This window comes from Oryzias latipes, chromosome 10 (genome assembly GCF_002234675.1).
Source record: "Oryzias latipes chromosome 10, ASM223467v1".
Classification (NCBI taxonomy): Eukaryota; Metazoa; Chordata; class Actinopteri; order Beloniformes; family Adrianichthyidae; genus Oryzias; species Oryzias latipes.
The window spans coordinates 3119508-3141804 of NC_019868.2; the positions used below are offsets into that span (position 1 = coordinate 3119508).

Below are 22297 nucleotides of genomic sequence, written 5' to 3' on the forward strand. Positions count from 1 at the left end.
TCAGTTCAAGTCACTGGAACTTTATTGATCAACTGTCACACTGAGGAAGAAAGAAACAGTATAAAAGTGTTAGGTTGAGTTTCACTGGAGACTTTGTCCTTATTTATGGTTCAAATCGGCTCATTTTACCCACTAAACATAAACTAAAAATCTTTAAATTCCAGAACAATTTTAGAGGATTGTTGCTATTCTGAGCATTTATTCCTCAAAATATGACATAAATTCAATATTCATCTACAGACTTTTTCTGCTGGTTTTTCTCTTATTGCATTTCACATTGAGGATATCCTCCTGATTGGGTGAACAATAGGATCACAGGATCCCTCAGAACCTCCTCAGACCTCCTGGGTCAGCAGTGAGGAGCAGAACCTCATTGATCTGGATGGTGTGCAACCGTCTGAGGAGACAAAATGATTAGATGAAAGGAGGATTCAGACTGAACGCCTGCTGAAGAGCAGGACTGGCGTGAGGCGTTTGCTGGCAGTCCCACTTTCCCTCTGTTTACCTTGGACAAACGGTGAGTCCGACTTAGACGTCTAACTGTCCTCGTCGTCGCTGTGGTGCGTCTTCTCCTCGCTCAGGCCGCTTTCATCGATGTTCTCCAGAGAGTCGGCGCGCTGCAGGGTCAGTTCTGCCGGGTTGATGGGCGGCAGCGCGTTCTGCTCCGGAAACATCCACGGCTTCAGCGCCGGGTTGTGTTTTCGTTTCCACTCCGGATACTTCAGAGCGGCCTTGTAGATCTTTTTCATGGCCTGAGAGCACAGAGATGGTAAGATGGCATTTGACAGACACAAAACCCTGACTGAGATGAAACACCTGACCTCACCTTAGGAGCCACAAACTGAGAGACTCTGTTCACCACCCACTTTGGTAAAGAGCCTGGAGACCCATGAAAGGCAGAGGTGGGGGGTGACCATAAAGCACAGAAAAAAAGAGAGAAGAGCAAAAGTTATTTTAAAATGGAATATTTAACTGACAAATTCTAAAATGCAACATTGTGACTTTTAAAATACTTTAAAAATTAGGTTGGTGCCTTACCTCGAGGGTCCACCTGGGTCAGGTAGTAGAGGGTGGAGCCGGTGGCTCCATTAGACTGGATCAGGTATCCAGTCTGCAGAGAAACCGCTCTGACATAGTCCTTCCTAGGAGGATGTTTCTATGGAAACAGACAAAGAAAACAGACAATGCTGCCTCACCATTCTCTGCTCAGACCACACCCAACAAATATCCGTGTTTATCACCGTAAAACCAAAACAGTTCAGAACAATCTGAGATTCTGACACTAAGGATCTATTCCTCATTTAGTTTTGCTTTGCTAGCTTTTTTTCCTTTTAGAGTTTTTTTGTCTCAATTAGTGCTGGGCAACTATTGAAAGTTTAACTGCATTAATTACATGAGCTTCTAGGATTCAACATGTCACTGACCACACACTTGATTTCAGAACTTTAATTTTTAGAAAGGCAGTTTGCTTTAGTAAAATAAATAAATCAGAACATAAAGACCCACTCCGATCATCATGTGATCTTGTGAAAGTGTTCCCAGTGGTCTTTTAAATGATTGTGCTGTTTTTAGCCAAAAATCAAAAGCCTTTGTTGTGTTCAAGGACATAGTTTCTGCAGAGCAGTGAGAGTTCATTAAACATTTGCCTCCAAGATTTGGGTGGGGCACGGCACAACCCCACCCCCACTTCAGTCCATGTTGCTGAGAGCTCTCTGTTTACACACTCTCCTGCTAGCTTATAACTAAGCGGAATAAAAATGGTGATCATTATTGGATCTATCCAGCTGTACAGTTTAGATCCAGATTCCAGCTCAGACGAGGAAAACAAAGACGTTCATGGATCCATTTGACAGTGGATGCATCAGAATGGAGCAGATCAGGGAGCGTGTGACCTGCCGTCGTGGCTTCATTGTCACTGCTACAATCTTTTTTCAAACAGCATTTTTTATCTGCTCCTGATTCACAACAGCTTAAATAAAGAAATGCCCAGAAATTCAGTTTTAAGCTCAAATTTCTTTAAACTTGTCCTCCACAATCAGAAAAATGGTAAAATAACATGTTTTCAAAAAAACTGTTTTTATTGGATCTTTATCATTTTATTGTGGAATCTCTCTTTAAAGAGCACAATCAAAATTAATATTAAAAAGAAGTTTCTGATTATTTCTTTATTCAAATTGCTGTGAATCAGGAGAAGACGTAAAAAATGCAGTCTGAACAAAAAAAGATGGTGATGTTGAGCGGCCACAAGGTTTGCTCCAGGTTTTCAGCAACAGGTGCAACGGTCCCGCCCCCAACTCAGATGAATTTTTTTTCTTCTTAACTTGTTCTGTCCAACAGGTGAGCAAACAGTTTAGAGCTGAAGGCCATTTGTGTTGGACAGGTTTTACTATCACAAAAAAGAGGTTATAGAACTTCGAGAAACCAGAGTGTAGATTTGTATAAACCCCTTTTTGTTGTATTATTTTTTATTTATTTGTTACATTTAGTGTGTGGGGAGGGAGAGGGGACGAATGTGAGAGGGGGGGGGGTGGAAGAGAGGTGAGAAAGTGGGGGATACAAGTACTGATTTGAATAAGTTATTTTAAGCTGTAACAATTATTCCAGATCTGCTGGAAAGACAAATATTACAACAAAGGTGAAATTCTGACACTAAGATGAGTGGAAAATATCTGTCCATCAATACACTGTGGGTAAGGAGGAGGGATGAAGCAGACAGGGAACAGTGTGGCAGTGTGCACGTGCACGTGGGGGTGGAGATACATGCATGCTGCTGAAGTGAACCGTGTGTTCATAAGGAGAACCAGATCCTACCCAGCCCGACATGTCAGACCAGGAGAGGGGAGGAGAGACCCCCAGGCCAGGAGCGCCCCCGGCATCAGCAGGGGGCGCTGCAGCCCTGGAGGGGGGGGAAAGAGGGGACCGCCCACCCACCCAGCCAGGCGCAAAGAAGGCCCCCCTAAAGGGGCCCCCCCAACGCCCAGAGGCATAGGCGAACCCGGTTTCCGGCCCCCAGGCCACAGGACAGGAGCGCTTAGCCGTACCAGGCGGCAGCCATGGGGGCCACCGGGCGCCGGACACCGAGACACGGGCCAAGGACGAGGCCAGGGCCCCAAGAACCCATAAGCCGCCCACCACCCAACCAGCGCCCCGTCTCCGCAGGCCAGCCCCGGCACCCGACCCGAGCAACCCAGTGATCACCACGTATCCACAGCCCCCCCCCCATAACCCTACCTTCTACAACCCTCCTCACCCACCATATTTCTCTGACCCCTCCTCCCAAACCCCTCCACTGCCCTCCCCACTCTGATGGGGAGGGAGAGCTTCAGAGGATCCCAGCGAGCCAGCCCCCAGGTCCATCCCACCCATGCTCACAATCTCCTGGTTGCCCCCCACCCCCCGTCGCCACGCAGTAACCCCCCCGGCCGACTGAACCCCCAACACCGCAGCCGACAGGATTCCCACAATTCCTGATGAACTCCTGCTGCTCTGCAGAAACTATGTCATTGAAAACAAGAGGTTTTTTGGGTTTGGCTGAAAGTCATAATTCTAATTAAAAGAGCACTGGAAACAAAAGGGACTTTAACAGTCTTTGTCTGGACAACAAGATTTTAACATTTATTAGTGGTTTTTATTTCTCTTAGAGATAAATCAGTCACCAATATCAAACAAGTAAAATTAAATTATTATATTAATTATACCCCTATTCATTCATGAATTGGAGTCCTCTTTAGTGTTCTTTAGAGGAAAGAAAAGCAAAGTGTTTCTTATTTAAACTGGAATCTACATGTTTGATTCCAAACCAACTATAACAACAGCAGTGAAAAGAAAAGCCGCGCCAACATGAAAATGACTACAGCTGCGTTCTGATAAACCAGGTTTTTGGCTGGCTCCATCATTACGCTCATTTATTTTCATTTGGCAAATCTTTCCAAGTTCATTTAGTTTTTAAAAACCACCTTTTTACCCAAATTAGCTCAACTAGGGTCCGTCATTAAACAGACTTTTCTTTAATGACTACAGGTGGCCGTAACAGGGTTAGAGTGGCAGACCTTTGATTGAAAGGTTCCATGCTCATGTGTCAAAGGCCAGCTTTACACTGCAGGTCTTGATGCCCATATCCGATTTTCTGACTATATCCGATTTTTTTGACGACCCGCTTACATCATCTTTTAAAAGTGACCCGTATCTGATTTTTGCATTTACACTATACAATGCTGAAACTGTCAAACGTAGACGTTCTGAGGACTACGTAGCAGCATTTCCGCCTTCCACGGACATCCTTTGGACTTTTGTGACTGCGGTTGTCATGGAGGCAAGGCGGCGACGGAAGGAGGCGTTGCCTTGGGCGCTCCAGACGGGATGCACGGGGGAGGAAAAGAAGGAGGGCTGGTCGGCCGGCTTATGTGCTCTCTCTGAGTTTTGAATGAGGAAGTGTTTGCAGACGTTGTGCTGTACTAACAGTTTGATCCAAGTGTTGAACCTTTCCTGAGCAATGACACACGGGAGAATTCCTCGGGGTTCTCTTTTCCGTTCTGAACCCTCAGCCTCCAATGGGCTAAGAAAGACTCCAAAACTTTTGGGCGAGACACCTTATTTTTAATTTACGGTTCTCCGACAGTCCCCCGCTCCGCGCTCACACCCGCTCTCCTCTCCTTAAGTTACACGCACACACACGCAAGCACGCGCGCGCGCGCACACACACTGTCCCCATCATACACGCCCCCCCAAAAAACAAACAGCTTCTAGCTTGTTCCAGCCTTAAGGCTACGTTCACACTTAATGCTCAATTCGGATTTTTTGAAAAAATCCGAATTGTTTGCTAGACCGTTCACATTTCCAAGTAAATCCGAACTTTTGTGATCTCCAGTGTGACCGTGACACGACCCAAACGAGACCCGCATGCGCAGAAGCCAGAAGAATACTCAACGGTGAATGACGTCACTTGTTGTTTGCGGAGCAAACGTTAACAATGGATGTCAACAACAGTGCTGTTAAAAGCGGAGCTCTTTTTGTAATATTAAATTTATTTTCACGAAGGAGCAGCACAATTACAATCTTCTCATTTTAAGAAGGCATTGGAGTCGGGATCGTCTGTACCCACTGTAGTGGAAGAGGAATGTGTATGTGTTGGGACCGCGCGCCCCGTGTGTGTGTGCAAGCGCGTGCCGCGATAGAGAATAGGGGGGGGGGGGGGCAGTGTGGGCGCGCATTCATGTTGTGTGTTACGGAGGACGGTAATAAAAGAAGGTTTCCCCCAAAATAAATGCTATGGACTCTTTATTAACCCGCTCTGGAGAATCTAAGGATCAGAACAGAGAGGAGGAGGAGGATCGCCTCGGGTCCCCCGCGCTTCTGAGCACGGTCAAAGGGGAGAAAGAAAAAAAAGTTATAGCTGTAAAGGTTCAACACCACGCTCTTCCATTTATCTGGAAATTTTTTCAAAAACCGCCCAGTTGCAATAAGAGCCCTGGAGTTTGGCCTGAAAAGAGCGATCACCCCAAATATTAATCCAATCAGTGACCTCGCTTCCCTTCCACTGACTGATCTCAGCAGCATCGTCCACCATGGTTAATGTTTACGTTCTCGTTCCCGCCTACTTTAACGCAAAATGATGACGTTTGTTGCGTGTCGATGACGTACGATTCGGAATCAAGTCGCCTGGCCGGTCAGACGGCGGTCGCAATTGAAAAGAACGGCTACAATTCGGAATCAGGACGTCAAACCCACGGGGCCTGGGTCGCAATTGAAAAGATCGGATCTGTGTCATTCAGACTGTCATGAAAAGATCGGAATTGGGCCGCTTAGGGGCAAAAAATTCGGAATTGGGTCTTTTCAGCCTGCAGTGTGAACGTAGCCTAAGTGTCCATGGGCAAGACACTGAACCCCATGTTGCCCCTAGTGGTTATAGGTTGGTGCCTGTGTTCGGCATGTGTGTGTGTGTGTGTGTATATAAGGTCATTTAATTTAACACTGAATATTTGAATGAACAGTCCGATCAAGTTTCAATCTAGTTTTACAAAAACACTGGAACCTGATTGACTTCATGACTACAGGAATTAAAACTGTTGATACTTCTTAAAAAAAAATAAAAATGAAAAGTTTCTTTATATAAAAGACATATTTTTCTTTGAACAGTCACAAGTTTGTGAGTGCGCAGACTCCAACTCTTACTGAGTCACAAGCTGCAAACAATCCTGTTAAACATGAATGACAGAGCTTCAGCTAGCACAGAAACACAGATCCAGTCCACCAACAATCTGTGAGTGAAAGACATTTAGATTATAAAAACACAAATATGCATTAAAGATCAAGACTCAACCCAGTTTTGACCTTTAAAAAGTAGATGAGATTTTTGGAAGCAGAACATTTTAACATGGATCTAAATAAATGTTTACCATCAGAATGTGTTATGTTAAAATTATAATAATATGTTAACATTAAAAAGGAAACTTGTTGGAGTACACAGCATTTTTTTTTGGTTCAGTTGATTATTCACATCCGAAAGCTACAACTGCAGCAATGATCAAAGACATTCAACTCAATGCAACAAAACAGGTTCATGCTCAAAACGTCTTATAAATAAAAATAAAGCTGCATCAGTGGTGATCGAATAACCTGGCGCGCTCTCCGTCTGAACTCACCGGGTGTTTGACAGAGAAGTTGATGATCAGGTAGTCGTTGCCTAGTGGAAGCCAAGATCTCATGGTGACGAAATCCCGGTTCTTCAGAGGACTCGGACATCTCCCTTCAAACATGCACACACACGCACACAAACAAGATACTTGTTTAAAAAGAATAATTACATTAAGCAGCTTGTAGATTTATCCTTAGCAGCAACAGCTGAGTGGTTTCTTTCCAGTAACTACTGATGATTGGATAACAGATGACTGGAATATTCACAGAGGAAGTCATGACTTTAGACTCATAGAACCAAAGTATAGGCGTTCATACAGAGATCAAAGTTCACACATTTCCCTCAGATTTTGTAGACGTTAAGCAAACTAACCAGGAAAGAAAAACGGGTCACTCTGAGAGTTGCAAACCCAACCTTTACATCTGACTCAGTTCAGATGTAAGGGTCTACTGCAGGGTGGCCTGTCCCTGGTCCCAGAGATCTACCACCCTGCTTGTTTCCCTGATCCCTCTACGCGGCTTTCTCCTGATTAGCTGACTCGGGTATCTCCTCAGTCTAATTGAAGGAACACACCTGATCCAGGTGATCAGAAGCTAGAAGTGCAGGGAGAGCTGGAAAACAGCCAGCATGGTGGATAACCAGGGTCAGGGTCACTCAGAAGAAGCAAAATAAAATAAAATAAAAGAAGACGTTTGAAGAAAAAGGAGTTTTCTCAGACAAATGTGAGGAAAAGTGAGGATCAAAGGCTGTGATGCTCCCAGAGAACGGCAGCTGATCAAAAGTGCATACTTCTAAATAAAACTGCTACATCTGGAGAGCTGATACACTTTGAATCTGAGCAAAATTAACCAAGACTAAGAACTCTAATAGGGAGACAGAGGTCACCTGACCTGTTTGTTTCTATAAAAACCTTCTGCAGCTACTTTTCAGCTGTGTGGACAAGACAGACCTGATCTGGATCCCATCAGCTTGAGGAACGACTGTCAGGCCTGCGTTTCAGCAGGAAATCCCCATCCACAGAACAAGCAAACAGGATGTCGAGATGTTTCTCGCTTAATGTGATGTCCAGCGTTTCCATTCTTTGGACTACAGTAACCCAACCAGTTACGCAATTAATGTAATCCCAGCGGATTCTGAAGCGGAGCAAAGCAGCGGAAGTGCAACACTATGTTAGTGTTGTCCTGCATGTCGGTGCAAAGCTGACATGAAAAGCCGCTTTTCTTCGTGTCATAATCAGCTGATTTACGTTGATCTGTTACGGTATGCCAAAGAACGCGTGGCGTTTGTCACCAACGACATTTGTCACCAGTGACATTTCTGGTGTTAGAGGTTTAAGGGTCAAAAGTGAGAAGAATGGAGGCTGACTTGGTTGTGTAACAAGTCCCTAAATATTGGCTTGGTTAGGGTTAGGTTAACTAACCTGGCTCCAGTTACTCCAGTTGTATTTTCAAACAAGCTTCAATCTGGAAGTTAAAGGGAAAACCCCTCTAAAGGTGCTAAAGAAAAATTTTAAAAGACATCCTTCAATCATGTTTTAGCCTTAGATACACAATGTCTTGTTTTGGTCCCCAATTCTCACAGCCTTTAAATTCTTGTTTAATATAGACATACTGATGACTTCAGTTTGGTTTCTTGCATATCTAAACCTAATCTTTAATGGTAAAGCTTCATCTCTTTTTGTAAACAACCTTTGGACGATTCTCAAAAGTTTTTTCTTTTATACGCATAAAGAACAGTTTTACTTCCATCACATCCTTCATTTTTAACCTTTGCATTTTCAAAATGTGTTTGATCACGATGTTCAGTGAGGTAAACTATTAAAAAAATGTTTAAATAAGATTAGAGTTCATTTCTTCTGTGAGAGTTTCCCTAAATTTTAACATGATAAACCCAGAGAACAATTCAACACACTTTTAGAACACAACTTCCTTATTTAGAAAGGCCAACTTCCTGAGCCGTATGCTAATTTAGTCACCAGAGAAGTTTAGTGTTATGCTCTCTAGCATCGATTCCTTTTTTTGAAACCTACTTAATATGACATTAATTTATATTTCAATACAAAGAATCGCTGCAGGCTTCTTCAGGATGATGTCAGCATGAGTGTGAGCCGGCTGCAGGACTTACAGGAGTAATATCCCACGTCGGCGTTGACCGTCAGTCTACCGATGTCGTACGTCTCGATCATGTTTGAATCCCACTTCTTGCGGTAGTTGATGTCATGGAGGACGTCGTACAGCGTCTCCGCCGGCAGGTCTTTGCAGACGATTCTCATCTGAGGTGGAGGAAGAGGAGAGCAGATGATCAGCCGAACATGGGGGAGGATGCAGAGCTTCATCCCGGCCTGGGGGCATTTGTGAAGCTCATGTGCGTGAAGCACCTGCTGGTCTGAGTCCCAGCCTGCACAGCCAAAACGGAAACTCATAACGAGAAATTGGTCTTATTTTCTGTCTTTTGTTTTTCAATACGTCTTAGTGACAAGATCTTTTTTCTTAAAACAACAGTTCTTGGTAAGACCACTTTTCTTGCCTTGTTGACCAATTTATTTGCTTAAAGAAAATCTGTGAACGGGCTGAACAAGCTCTGCCAGACGGAGAAAAGATCCGGTGAATGTAAAGACTGCAGTGTGGGACGCTCTCTCTGACAAATAGAATCCTATTGAATCTGAATTTAGAATCACTCAATTAAGGTTCAATATGATTCTATTTACATTTACATTCCAAAACCACTTTTTTTTGTTTTACACAGTTGGTTTCATAAAAATAAACAATAATTGAGCTTTCAAATAATAAAAAAAATGAATTTATACTTAAACAGAAGAAAATTCTACATAATATTTTGATAATTTGCTTGCAGAAAAACGTTTATAGAATTATGAGTAAAGATAAAAAGATAAATTGAACTGATAACATTTTAACACCAGAGACATAGTTGTGATGCTTTTCACATCAGCTTTCATCCAAAATCCTTCATTTCAGGACACAACAACATTCCAGATGGACCTGAACACTTGAACAGTTTTTCTGGAAAGTTTCACAAACAGAATCATGTTTGAGTGCTCATCCACAGTTGCCATGACAACCAACTAGTCATCTTCACATAACCACATCTGGAGAAAACACTATCAGATGTTATGTTACTCATAAATTTTCATTGAATCTTTAGAATACTGTAGGACAGCTTGTGGGCCACATCATAAGTCTTCCACCACTGTGCTTTAAGTAATTTTAGCTGAGTCCAATCCAACTTTGTTAAAGAAGTTTGTACAGATTTAGTTCTATGAACTTCCCTTCCCTCAGTAACCCTTGTGTCGCATTCACTCGCCACCTGAGGTTTGCACAGTCTGATGCTACATTCACACCGCCCTCAGCAACACGCCTATCCAGGCTACGTTAACGTGTCCAAATGCGCGTTTCGGGCTTCCACATTCAAAACTCTCGTGTTCATGCGTTTTTATGACCACTCTGGGGCTCCACAACGTGCATTGAAAGTTAGACCAGGTTTAACTTTGACCAATCAGAGACTTGGATCTAGTAGTGACGTATGGATGGCATCCTTTTTAAAAACACGGAAGTTTTAACTGTTTGCAAACTGGAGGAGACATTTGGGCCCGACCGGAATTATGACACCAAGTCTTTCATTTATCGGAAAAGCGCTGTGAAATAAAAAGCCTGGAGCAAGATTCAAGAGAGTTCCACCACCTTGACAATTTCGCACCAAACCTTTTCTATCTGTAGGTGGCGCTCATGCGCTAGTAAACAATAGAAGAAGGAAAAAGCTGCTTGTCCAGTGTGAACACCATGGGCTAAACCTGCATTCAAGAATGCAGAGTTAGCCTCACATGCCTGGTGTGTCCATAGACAGAGTCTGCGGTTGCAGTGGTTCCTCAGGTGCTGAGGTTAAAGGTCAACACCTTTTCTGATCTCAGAGAAAGTTTCTGTTTAAACTTGTATCAGCTACAGCAGAACATAATCCTGCAGCTCTTGGAGTGAGGTGACGTTTCAGTGGGTGTCCGTCTCAGCTACACACACGGCAAGTGAGACTGCGCTCACGGCGGTACGTCATTTTTTTTTCCATTGCTGTAACGCTTCGGCAGCATCAGGCTCAGCTGCGTCGCGGACATCAGATACGGCGAGGGTCAGCGCAGGAAAACGTTCCATGTAACTCAATCAGCACCACTCTACTGCATCATCAATCATTCACGCCTCATCATCTCTCAGAGGAGATTCAGATCATCCCCAAAGACAGACCAGCGGGACAAAGGCCCACAAGAGGAAAGTCCTGTGTGGACGATGTTCCTATCATACCCAAAGACCTCCTCATATCATGTCCCATGATCCTCCATCAAAAATTACTGACCGTGTTGAATCAGACTTGAAAGTGTAATGTGATCAGAAGAGCGTAATCTCCAGAGCTCCAAACAGGTTCCAGACTGAAGCTCCTCACAGAGAGCTTTGGAGCTGCAGGTTTGTCTGAAGTTCATCACGTTTGCTGACGATGGTCCGCTTGAGTCTTTGTTTCTGTGAGCAGCAGGTAAACACGGGAGAGGTTTCCTCCCCTCTTTAATTATTCATGGTTCAGAAGAAACATCTCACTGCTTCAGAAAAACAACCTAAATTATTTAGAAATGGCTTCATCATCACCACCATCAGAGCAAAGACTCACAGTTGTCCACAACAGACTTCCTGTAATTTAAGAGAGCACTTCCTGTCTTTAAATGTAATCTGTTCACAGAGATCCTCCAAAGTAGGGGAAGACACTCGTTTACACTGACCTTCACACCCAAACTGGTTTCAGAGGACATTTCTGTTCAGACTCCACCCCCAAGAACGTCTACACACACTTTAAATCTTTTAAGCGTACCAAATGTTTGTTTTAAAACTAGAGGAGACCGTGTCTTTCAGGCAGTCAAGTGTTTTCAAAGTCAAGTTAGGAAACTTTAGCTGACGTTTTTATGTTTTAGCCAGCTTTTATTTACCTTTCATTTTACCTGCTATAACCGGCTGGTATTACTTCTTTGGTTTTGTCTCGTTTTAACCCATGTGAAGCACTTTGTCAGTCACTCCTTTAAAAGTGCTGAACAAATAAAGGTTTAGTCTCCTACTCCCGTTTTGCCTTCATCCAGCAACGTTTGGGGCCCAGAGCAGTAGAAAAGTGACACGAGAAGATGCTGTGGAGGCTGGTGCCTCCCAGTATTGGAATAATGGGTTTAACCTCATGCTTGAGCTGTGTTGAGGATTTTTAATGGATCAACTGAACAGGTATCAGAGTTTTTGCCTTCTTTGAAGCCTGAACTGAAAAACGTCACATCTGACTTAAGAAAAAAAAAAAAGAAAAAAAAGTTCTCTTAGGATATGCTCAGTTCAGGCAATAGCGCCCCCAAATGAGCAGCTGTTGGAAGTGTGTGACTTTTGGGTTACCCTAGTCTTTGGATCTTCCAGATAAGGACGGGTGAGACACTAAACTAAATGGAGACGGGGGCAGCATTGCTGCTCACTCCCCCTTTTAGGTGGAGGCAGTATCACGCCATTTAGTGTTGCTGCTTTAAAGTTTATACGTTTTTTCTTTACAGAACTCTTCTCTATTCTCCTGTCACCGCAATCATTTACACTGCCACCTTTCTGGCTAAAAAACACCAACGAGTTAAACGAAATAAGGAACTCAAATCATTTAACTCAAAACCATGAAAAACTTCCTTTAAGTAAAGTGAAACCACCTCAGCGGGCTGCAAGGTTCTCTCTCTTGAGACGCCTGTTCCATCAAGGCTTTAACACCAACAAACACTAGGTGGCAGTACTAAACCTCTGACTACAGCTGGAGCTAATGTAGCATCCTACTAGGGCTGCACGATATGAGGAAAACTCGCGATATGCGATATTGGTGATAAATATTGCGATAACGATATAATTTGCGGTATATAAACAAATATCAAACCAACCAAAAACATCATTTCCATTTCAATGCAACAGTATAAAAATTATCCTCCAAATGACCCTTGTCGACGTATGAGGCAAACATCAAACATAAAAGGGCTCATTTGATTGATCAACAACATAAACGGGTCCTTCCAATTGGTTAAATGCATAAAGGGATTTATTTCCTTTATTCAATATTTCAAGCTGCCATGAGTTTGTTTTAGCACATTTAACCCTTGTGCTATCTTAAATGACCCCCCCCCCCCCCTTCCATTGACGTGTTCTCCCTACCATGACAAAGGTGGATAAAGGTGGAAAGATTTCATGTAATCCATGGACACCAGTGAAGATCATAAATCATTGAAGAAAAAAGGTTCAGAGCACTGTCTAGTGGGTCTAGATGACCCCACTCCCAATGTTAAAGTGCCTAGGATAGCACAAGGGTCAAGGTAACCATTTATTGCGATTTTCGCCGTCTTTTGCGGTATGCATATTGCACAGCTTGATGTCGCGATAACGATAAATTTGCAGTATATTGTGCAGGCCTACATCCTACCGTTGTTGTCAGAGCGGTGTTTCAACTTTAGCTGTGCGGTCTAGTTCAGCCTATCGCAGGTCTTAACAAGTGATCAGACAGAAGAAGTAGAGAATGAACAAGAACCAGAAGCTTGTTTTCTTCAAAATAAAAGTAACCAGAAACAGACAAAGTGAACCGACAACCCCTCCAGGAGACCACACAGACACCAGCTGAGCTTTAGTAGGTACCTCAGCCAAGTGATATGATGTTATGATGAGTGAGTCTCCTGATGAGTAAAACAATAAAAAAAGATGTTCACTAAAGTCTGCCTAAGAGCCTTTGAGCAAAGTTCATGGTTTCCTTGCTGAAACAGGTTCCTGTACATTTCCCAAACAGGAAGATCATTACAGACTTCTGCTCACCAAGCAGCTACACCCCCAGAACCAGAAATCAGAGACGAGCGTCTGAAACCAGCGGCAGCAGCCTCCCAGCATGCACTGCAGCCTCCCTCTCATCAAATATTGACTCTGGGAGCAGGGCAGCTCGCCTGAGCCTGAACTGACGTGGTGATGACAGATGAGCTGCAACCTTTCAGCCACAACAAAAGATTCTGCTGGCAGAACCAAGCTCCAGACGGAACCGGACCGCATGCAGCTCCAGAACCGCCTCACAGCTCTGTGACCTTTGTGTATGCTTACGCCGTACAGTCACCTCCTCCAGAAGGTCTCGCGGTCTTTTAGGAGGTTCATGTTCAGATTAGAGTGAATGAGGAACAGAACACGTCAAAAATAATAAAATAAAAAAGAAATTAAAAAAGAAAGGACATGTCTCCATGGAATTAAGATTCTGTCTTGACCTTGAAAACTAAATCCTGATCTGGATGATCATGTGGGAAAGACAGCAAACTTGAAGACTTGAGGGCAAAAACACAGCAGGAAGCCAGATTCTGTCTGACATTCTATGTTCTCTAAATCACAAAGATCTCCTCACATGTACCAGAAAAACTGCATTTCTGCTAGACTGCACCTTGCAGAGATTCGGCTTCAGGTAGGTTCAACAGTGAACCTTAAAGTGGACATTTAAACAACTCGTGTTCTGATCTGACAACAGAGGAAAGAATTTCTGAACAGATGACCTCACCTCTCATTCAGGATTTCAATGTGACTTCCTCAACTGGTGTCATGTCTATCTATCTATCTATAAAAAGACTTAGTTTAAATGTAGTCACGTTTTTTTAAACTCTTCTGAAGTGTTATTTGTCACATTTCCAGAGAGTCTGGATTTCTTAAGGACCTGTGAAGTTCTCAGACACAGTTGACCTTCAGCCGGTTTAACCATAAATAAGTAAGATGTTTCTGAGGATGAGATGACACAGCATGAAACCCAGACGATGTTCAGGAACCAAACCTTAAACTTTAAGACCTAAAGATCAAAACTACTTCCGGATCAAATGTTTCTGGATCCGACAGAGAGTGGGCAAGGCCTTGCTCCTGACATGTGAATCTCCAGAATCGGCTTTTCTGGATGAATTATCCGCGCGTGCCGCAGATGAGTGCGCACGCGCGCGAGGCCTCACCTTGAGCTTCTGCACCGCGCTGCTCTCCTCCTCGCGGCACCACACCGTCACGCCGCCCTTGTTGTAGCGGCTCTTCCATCCGTCCTCGCTCAGAACCTGATCCTTAAACGACGAGAAGTCCGAGTCGTCCGGGATCTGAACCGGCATCTCCAGATCAAACACGAGTCCTTCCGAAGCGGAAACCGCAGCTGCGCATCAGCGAGCGTCCCGCGCGCTGCCGGCACGGCGGTTGGTGCTGGTGCTGTGGCTGGGTCCGAGTCCAGGAGGAGGTAGGCCAGATGCGGAGCAGGTCCAGGAGCGGGTCTGAGAAGCTGCCGCCGGTGCTGCGGCTTTTATCTGCCACCTCCCGCAGAGATAGGAGGGAGGCGTGAGCGCTCACTCCGCTGCGTATTCACGATGCTCAGGTGTTTACACCTGCGAGCCAATACGCCCAGAGGGGCGGGGCTTTGGGGTGGCTTGGTTTAGCGTTCGGCTGGGGTAGATCTGTGGTGTTGGATGCTGTTGTCATGAAGATAAAACTATAACAAGTATTTAAAAAGCAGTTTTGCCCTCTAACATCTGTAGGCAGAATCTCATTGGAACCAACTCCTGAAATTCTCCCCGAGATCGGATCCAAATCTGGTTCTGGATCAGAGATCAAAGCAGGGTCCGGTTCAGAACCTCTCAGGGCTCAAAAGAGTTTCTCTTTAGATCACCCGTCTAGAACAAATAGACGGCCTCCGTCGTCTCTGTCAAGCATCTCTAAGGTGCGTTCAGGTGCAGCGGTACCTGGATGACGTCAGCGGAGCTCTGGAGCGACCTCCTCTGCCGGTTCCTGAGGTCCAAAGCAGAACTTTTCAGTTCAGGTTCAAACTGGTGTGAACAGAGTGATGAATATATCTATATATATATATTAGTTATCCTCCAGATCAATGAAACATCAGGGCTACAGATTGAATGACGTCAATTGGGTTTCCGGTCTGACCTCGCAAACTGAACTTTTTTTCTTCCAAAAACTTTATTGAAAACAACAATCCAAGACAAACAGCCCAAATCAATAATAGGAAAAGAACAAGCCAGGGGGTTATTATAACATTTTACACAAAGACATTGAAACTGACGCACACATAAAGTGTTTTAATGGCTTTCTTATTGTCAGAATGTTTGATTGTGGTTATGGATTGTTTGACCTCATTGACAAATATAGTGAAATGAGGGGTATTATTTGAACATTTAGATTGATGAATTTTCCATTTGCATAAAAATAAAATTAGATTAATTTTGTATAATTTTTCTTTTTTATGAGATGGACTATAGGTGAGGCCAAACAGTACATGTTCTAAGCACAGACGGAAATCGAGTGTATGTGGGCTTAAATGAAGCTACAAACTTTAGACCAGAGTTTAGTGGAAAAGGGACATGACCAAAATAAATGTACAGCATCTTCAGGGGGTTCTTGACCAAAGGATTAGGATACATCAATTTCTTTTTTGATTCTTTGCAAGTAAAGTCTGGATGGTTAGAATTTATAGATGAATTTAAATGAGATTTCTTTCACTTTATTGGTTAAATAGTTTGCTGGCAGATTCGAGATCTTTTGTGAGGGAACTGAACTGCAGCATCTGTTCATTTGAGCTCGGAGTGTCTGAAAATCCGAACTGCACACAAACGCAGCAGTACCTGACACCTGTTGTTGAGATGGAGCAAAAGCAGGTGTGTCAGAAAGATCAAGTATCAGATGTTTCCATTTTGTAACTCGTTCAATCCAAACACAAAAAGGATGAAGAAGAGCAGCAGGAATGTCATCTTCATCATCTCCCAGTGTTTCCTCCTCAAAGCGCCCCAGCGCTGAGATCCTCTCCTGATCGGTCCAAGGCCTCAATGCAGGAACTGCTCACTTTAAAACTCTATCCTTTCCTTCATCACGACGATGATGATGGCGATGAACACAGTTCTGTGTTGTATTGGGGAAATCAAAGTGGATGTTAACGCCCTCTGCTGGACACTAAGGGAAGATCAACTGACGTTTTGTTTACCTTGTAATCCTACTTCCGGGATAAGTGATCATGGAAACCTTTGAAATGTGTGTTTATGTTGTAAGAGGTTTTATTATTATTTCAGCATCCAGACTCCGGTTTTCTCTGAATTCTGTCAGTCAGGTGCTTCAGGTGAAGAGATGCTCCTTCTGGATTCCTGTTTCAGCAGAGGTGCTGATCTCTCTACAGTCATCTGCCCGGATTCTTTATCATTTACGGAATGAAACCGTGAAAGTTTATTTCTTTAGAAGGAGACAGGATACAATAGTAAAATCCTTTAGAGTAAAGCAGACTTTTTGACATTAATCGGTCAAAGAAGGGAAATTTGGATGGGGTCAGACTGAGCAGAAACCCTGAAGAATGACAGAAAAACACAAACTGTTAGCCTGCCTTCCACCAGCAGGGGGAGCCAAACTGAAACTGCTCTGCTGATTCTCCTCAGGTGTTTGAACCCGTCAGTGCCACCACCCGGGTCAAGTTTCTCAATCTGACCCAGACGCGTTCTCAGTTAACACGATGTGACCCAAAACCGAACGAAAAAAGTGGATGAACTGAAACTTGGAGAGCATAAAACCTCCAGGCCTCACATTTCCCAACAAACCTGTCATTGTTGCTTCTGAACGGCAGAACACACCTGCTCCAGGTGATGAGCAGCAGGTTGGGCAGGGTTTCTGGAAAACCACCATAGACTGTTTTTTTCCATCCACACTAATGTAAGGTGACAGAGAATGACCTCTCTGTGGGTGTTTATTATGAAAATTATTTGAAAAAAAAGTAAAATCAACAATATGACCTTCCGGTTGTTGTTTTAAGTTAATAACTTTGTTCTAAAATAAACGTTTATGGATCAGAGCTAAGCCCTTAGGTGTTTGACATTGACAATAGCGGAGTCCTTTTGAAATGTCTGCTGTTTTCTAATATTGTGCTTTAAAGTTCCACTCCGATCATCTTCTGATCTATTTTTTATCAGTAGTCTTTCATAGAGCTGGGTTCACCAATAATTTTCACTTCCATTCACCAGAGCCTGGATTGATTCGATTCACAATTCTTTCCATACACTCGATTTGATTAGATTTGATTTGATTTGATTTGATTTTCAATTTACACGGTTTACATATTTAGACATATTGGTATAGAAATACTTTAATAGTCTTTATATGTTAGGAAGATATTACTATAATCTGACACAGTTTACATGCTGTAAAATTTATGAGTGAAATAATAAACCAATGACATTGGTAACACCATACATGATTACATGATGTTTCAAACAGAGAAGCTCCAACAAAGATGTGCAGACCATCAACAGTGCTCTAAACTGCCTCATATTGCATAATACAGAATGAATGTTCTGCCTCTCCTGGAGGGCGTTTCAGTTTGACCACGAGGTAGAGCTCACGCTAAAACACTACACTTTATTCCAGAGGATTTGAGTAAAAAACTGCTTCAGACCACAAATGGTTACTTTAAATAATGTTTCCTTAAAATAGTTTGGAAAATTCCTGCCTGTGAGGATATAAAGATGTTCATTTAGAACATTGAACAGGTGTTAGCATTAGCCACCTATGGGAAATTCCTTTATACGTTAGCATCAAGCTAGCTGACTTTGGATTTATTGCTGTTATGCGATAGGTCACCGAAAAGGAAAATCATAAAAGATCATCTCTACTTGTATGGATCGATTATTGATTTATTAAGCTTGGATCAATTCAGATCAATTAACCGATTTTACTATCCCAGCCCTGGTCTTTAAATTACAATTACGCTATTTTAGCCCTAAAAGAACTGTACTCCATGACATAGTTTCTGCAGGAAAATTAACCTTTGAGTTATGAGTGGCACTGTTGGTGCAGAGGAAGCCTGCCCACACTTCCTGTTATCCCTTTATTGAAACTCTCTCCTGCTAGCTTACAGCCCCAACATTAAGGGCGGCTGTGGTGCAGCGGTAGGGCGGTCAACCCGTGATCGTATAATTGCAGGTTCAATTCCCGCCTTGCACGCCCATGTGTCAAAGTGTCCTTGGGCAAGACACTGAACCCCACTTTGCCTCTGGTGGGAGGTTGGCGCCAGTGTTCAGCAGCAGAGCCGCCATCAGTGTGTGAATGTGTGTGTGAATGTGTGTGTTCATAGGTGAATGGGACTGTGACTGTAAAGCGCTTTGGGCCTTCGTAAGAAGGTAGAAAGCGCTATATAAGTATACGCCATTTATGAATTAAGAAACAATCAGAAATGTATTTTTTATCTTATTTCTCTTAATATATGTCCCTCATCATCAGAACAATGCCAGGTTAAAAACACCATTTTCATTTAGGGGTCTGTAACTACTAAATCACAGCAGTCTGCGATTCCTTCCCTGTTGTCTGACGCTCTAGTCCTGAAGCTGCCATCTTCAGAACCAACAAACCCTCTTCAGTATCAAGTCACATTCTTATTTCCTTGACCTACAGAAAAGGTTCCGGGTAGCGTGCACTAGTCTGCTCATACCTACTGGGGCCCAGATAAGTGGAAGCAGAGCGTCTGCCGTCCTGCAGCCTGGCAGCAGCAGGACGTTCCCACGCTTGTGAGTTCTCCACTTCTTCTGTGCGCCAGCTGCTCTTCATTTCCATCCCATCAGCTGCACATGAAAGCAGCAGGAACCCAGCTAATCTGTGTCTGTCAAACCGAGCGCAACCAAAAAATGAGCAGAGGAAGAGGAGGCCTGCAGCTGTGATGAGGCAGAGCGCCGCTCTGACCACAGACGCTGAGCTTCAGCTTCCTGTCTGACCGTTGCTTCCAATGCTTTTCTCGTCTCTGCGACTGAAGTTCGTGGAGAAGCTCAGGTGAGGCCTTCAGGGACATATCCCACTGACAAAGTCAGTTTCCATGGAGACGGGCTCTGCTGTCCTGCTGTCTTCATGCTGAGCTGCTGCATGCATGTTTGGACAGATGTGCAGTATCTGTTGAACTGTGGTGCCTTCACAATCAGTTGGACTTTGCAAAACTTTTACATGTATCTTTGTATCTTCCCTTTGTTGTTGGTTATCTGGAAACTCCTGTTGTCCCATGCTCACCTCATGATCTGAAAGCCAGTTTGGCTGCCATGACAACACAAACAAACACTGACACAAACTCCCATCTCCACACACACTGCCTTCTGCTTCCTCTTTCTCTCTTTCCTCTCCTATAAAGAGTGGAGATGAACCATCACATCCTAAAAAAATTTGTAGGTAGAAAAAAACAGCATCTTTTTCAGTCATCATCAGGCAGGATGGAAGGGAACTGGAACCCCCCCTTGAAGGTCTTCTTTGTCTTTTGCTGAGACTGTAATCTCTCTCAGATTAAAATAATAAAGATTATACTTAGTTCAGCTTCAAGGCACTTTCACACTAGGCTGATTGGTCCACACCAGAGTTTGTGTCCACTGACATGGTGTGAAACTCACCTGAAGTGGTGATGTGATGATGTGAGCATGCTGTTAGCCTCAGAACGTCCCAACAGTGAGCTGTGGGGCGCTCATTGCGCCGTAAATGCGGACAAATTGTTCCTGAAACCCGGAGGGGAAGTGAAGTAAATGATGTAGGTGTTGTGCACTCCATCATGGGGCCGATGGCACAAATTAGAAGATGTTGGCTGCAAACGGTTGACTGCTGAGGAGCTGGAAGAGCTTATTAATACACTGCACCAGCTAGCTACTTGCCTAACGGCTAGCTAAGCAAGTAGTTCTGTTTTAAGCAAAGTTGCTCTTTTTTTTTCTTTGGACTTTTCCCTTCAGGGGTCACTACAGCCCATCAGCTTCCTCCATCTCCATCCTTGACTGCTCTGGCCGTGGTCCCTTTGGACTCACAACAGCTCTCCACCTCCCTGGACTCTGCCTATACAATAGAAATCGCTGCTGAACATCTCCTTCTTCTGACCATGGCATACTAGGGGTTAATTGTAAGACTTGAGCTGTTCACATACTTTTCAAAGGGTTGATGACAGGAGATGAGGTCGGCACTGTGAGGCTCAGAGACAGAAATAAAGTGTGTTGTTTTGCCTGTTCATCCACTTTTTGTTGTGTTTAAATAAAATGTTAAACCCCTGCTGGCCGTTGGGATTTTTCTATTGTCATTACCACTCGTTGTTCGTGGAGACACACACTGTAACTGATGTAAAGGCCAGGCTAGTTATTACCCGCTGCTAGGGTCATACATTGATGCCATCACAGCCCCTAAAGCAGCCTCTTAACTCGACCTCCGCTACAGCACAAGCTTACTTCGTGAAGGACCAGCCCAACCCTGCGTGACGTTTCTAAGCGGTTTGGCGAGTTTAGTATCAAACCAAACCAAATGAGGTAAAGATGTTTACCATCTCCTTGTTTGAGTCCAGCAGAACATCCTTAAAAAAGCTCAGATTATCCTGAACTATAAGCTGCAAGTCATCATTTCATTGGTCAAAGCATGGCAAGGCTAAGCATTTGATCTAAAATACACAAAGCCTATAATTAAAGCTAGAGTTGCCGATTGGTTGATAATAACTTAGAGGTTGTAGTAAAAAAAGCAGCGATGTGATTACACCAGGAGAGCCTGTCTGCCCCCTCATTGATCCAGACTCAGAGCAGTCTGAAGGTTTTTTTGTTTGTTTTTGATCACTTTAGATTCTCATTTACCTTCTTGTTAGTGCTCTAACATTGAGCAGAAGCATGTGTGAGGATTGCGGCCCACTGACCAGAAATGATGAGGGTGAGGCAACGCAGCTATCATGGAGGCACAGGGGTTATCTTATCCAGATGATAAAAATACATTCTTCTATAAATGATTTTGAATTTCAACTATCCATCTGTCAATGATGGAGCCTGTCCTAACTACTGTCAGGGGAAAGCGGGATACACCCTGGACGGGTCACCAGTCTGCACACAGGGCCACACAATCACTCACATGCACACCTTTTTAGAGTAACCAATGATATGAATCATGATTTTGGACTGTGGGAGGAGTTTTCCAGAGAAAACCCACACATGCAAACTCCACACAGAAAGGGATTTGAACCAGGACCTTTTTGCTGAGAGGCCAGAGCACTAACCACAGGACCCCGTGCAGCTTAATATTTCAGCTAATTATTTAAAAAAGTAAAAATAGGTATACGAAACCATGAAGATCTGACTGCAAACAGCTGACTGAGTATTTTATCAGGTTTGTCCATTTTTAAATGATTTTAGTTTCTTTTTCTGTCAGTTTCAAAAAACTTGGTGAGTTGGGCCGGATCAGGACTGGTTTATGTTCACACTGTTTATGTACTAGACCACCTCTTGAGGGTCTCTGCTTGTTAGGTCCTGAGCAGAAGTCACATGAATGTTTTCATGCCGGCACTCAGTCCAAAGCAATGTGGGAACAGAACTCTGGTCCTAAATGAACTGGTCTGAAGACACCCTAAGTGTTTCTGCGAGAGCATCCTAGTCAGGAGTCATTTTATTGTTGATGTCCTGCGTGATAACACTCGGATTCAGCTGCTTTAGAAAGTTTCTCAGGTCATTAGAAAGTTAGACAGCCGCACGCCCCCTCGCGGTCACCAGGGACACTGCAGATGTGGAGTGACTCCTCTTTGAAGCCAGCTGCCTCCTCCACATCTGTCTGTTGGCTCCTCCTCATCTTCCTCTTCCTCCTCCTTTTGGGGTATAAAGTGGAC

The 22297-nt window shown here is 43.7% G+C and overlaps 1 protein-coding gene across 1 annotated transcript; it reads right to left on the minus strand.

Annotated features, from left to right (window-relative positions):
* Positions 1-15003, minus strand: LOC101170411 (START domain-containing protein 10). The gene is made up of 7 exons (XM_004086482.4): positions 14640-15003; positions 8759-8906; positions 6642-6745; positions 1039-1156; positions 827-879; positions 506-752; positions 1-397 (listed from the first exon to the last, which is right to left on the minus strand). The coding sequence occupies exons 1-6, from the start codon at positions 14784-14786 to the stop codon at positions 537-539; spliced, it is 786 nt and encodes a 261-aa protein (XP_004086530.1). The 5' UTR covers positions 14787-15003; the 3' UTR covers positions 1-397; positions 506-536.
* Between the last annotated feature and the right edge of the window lie 7294 nt (positions 15004-22297).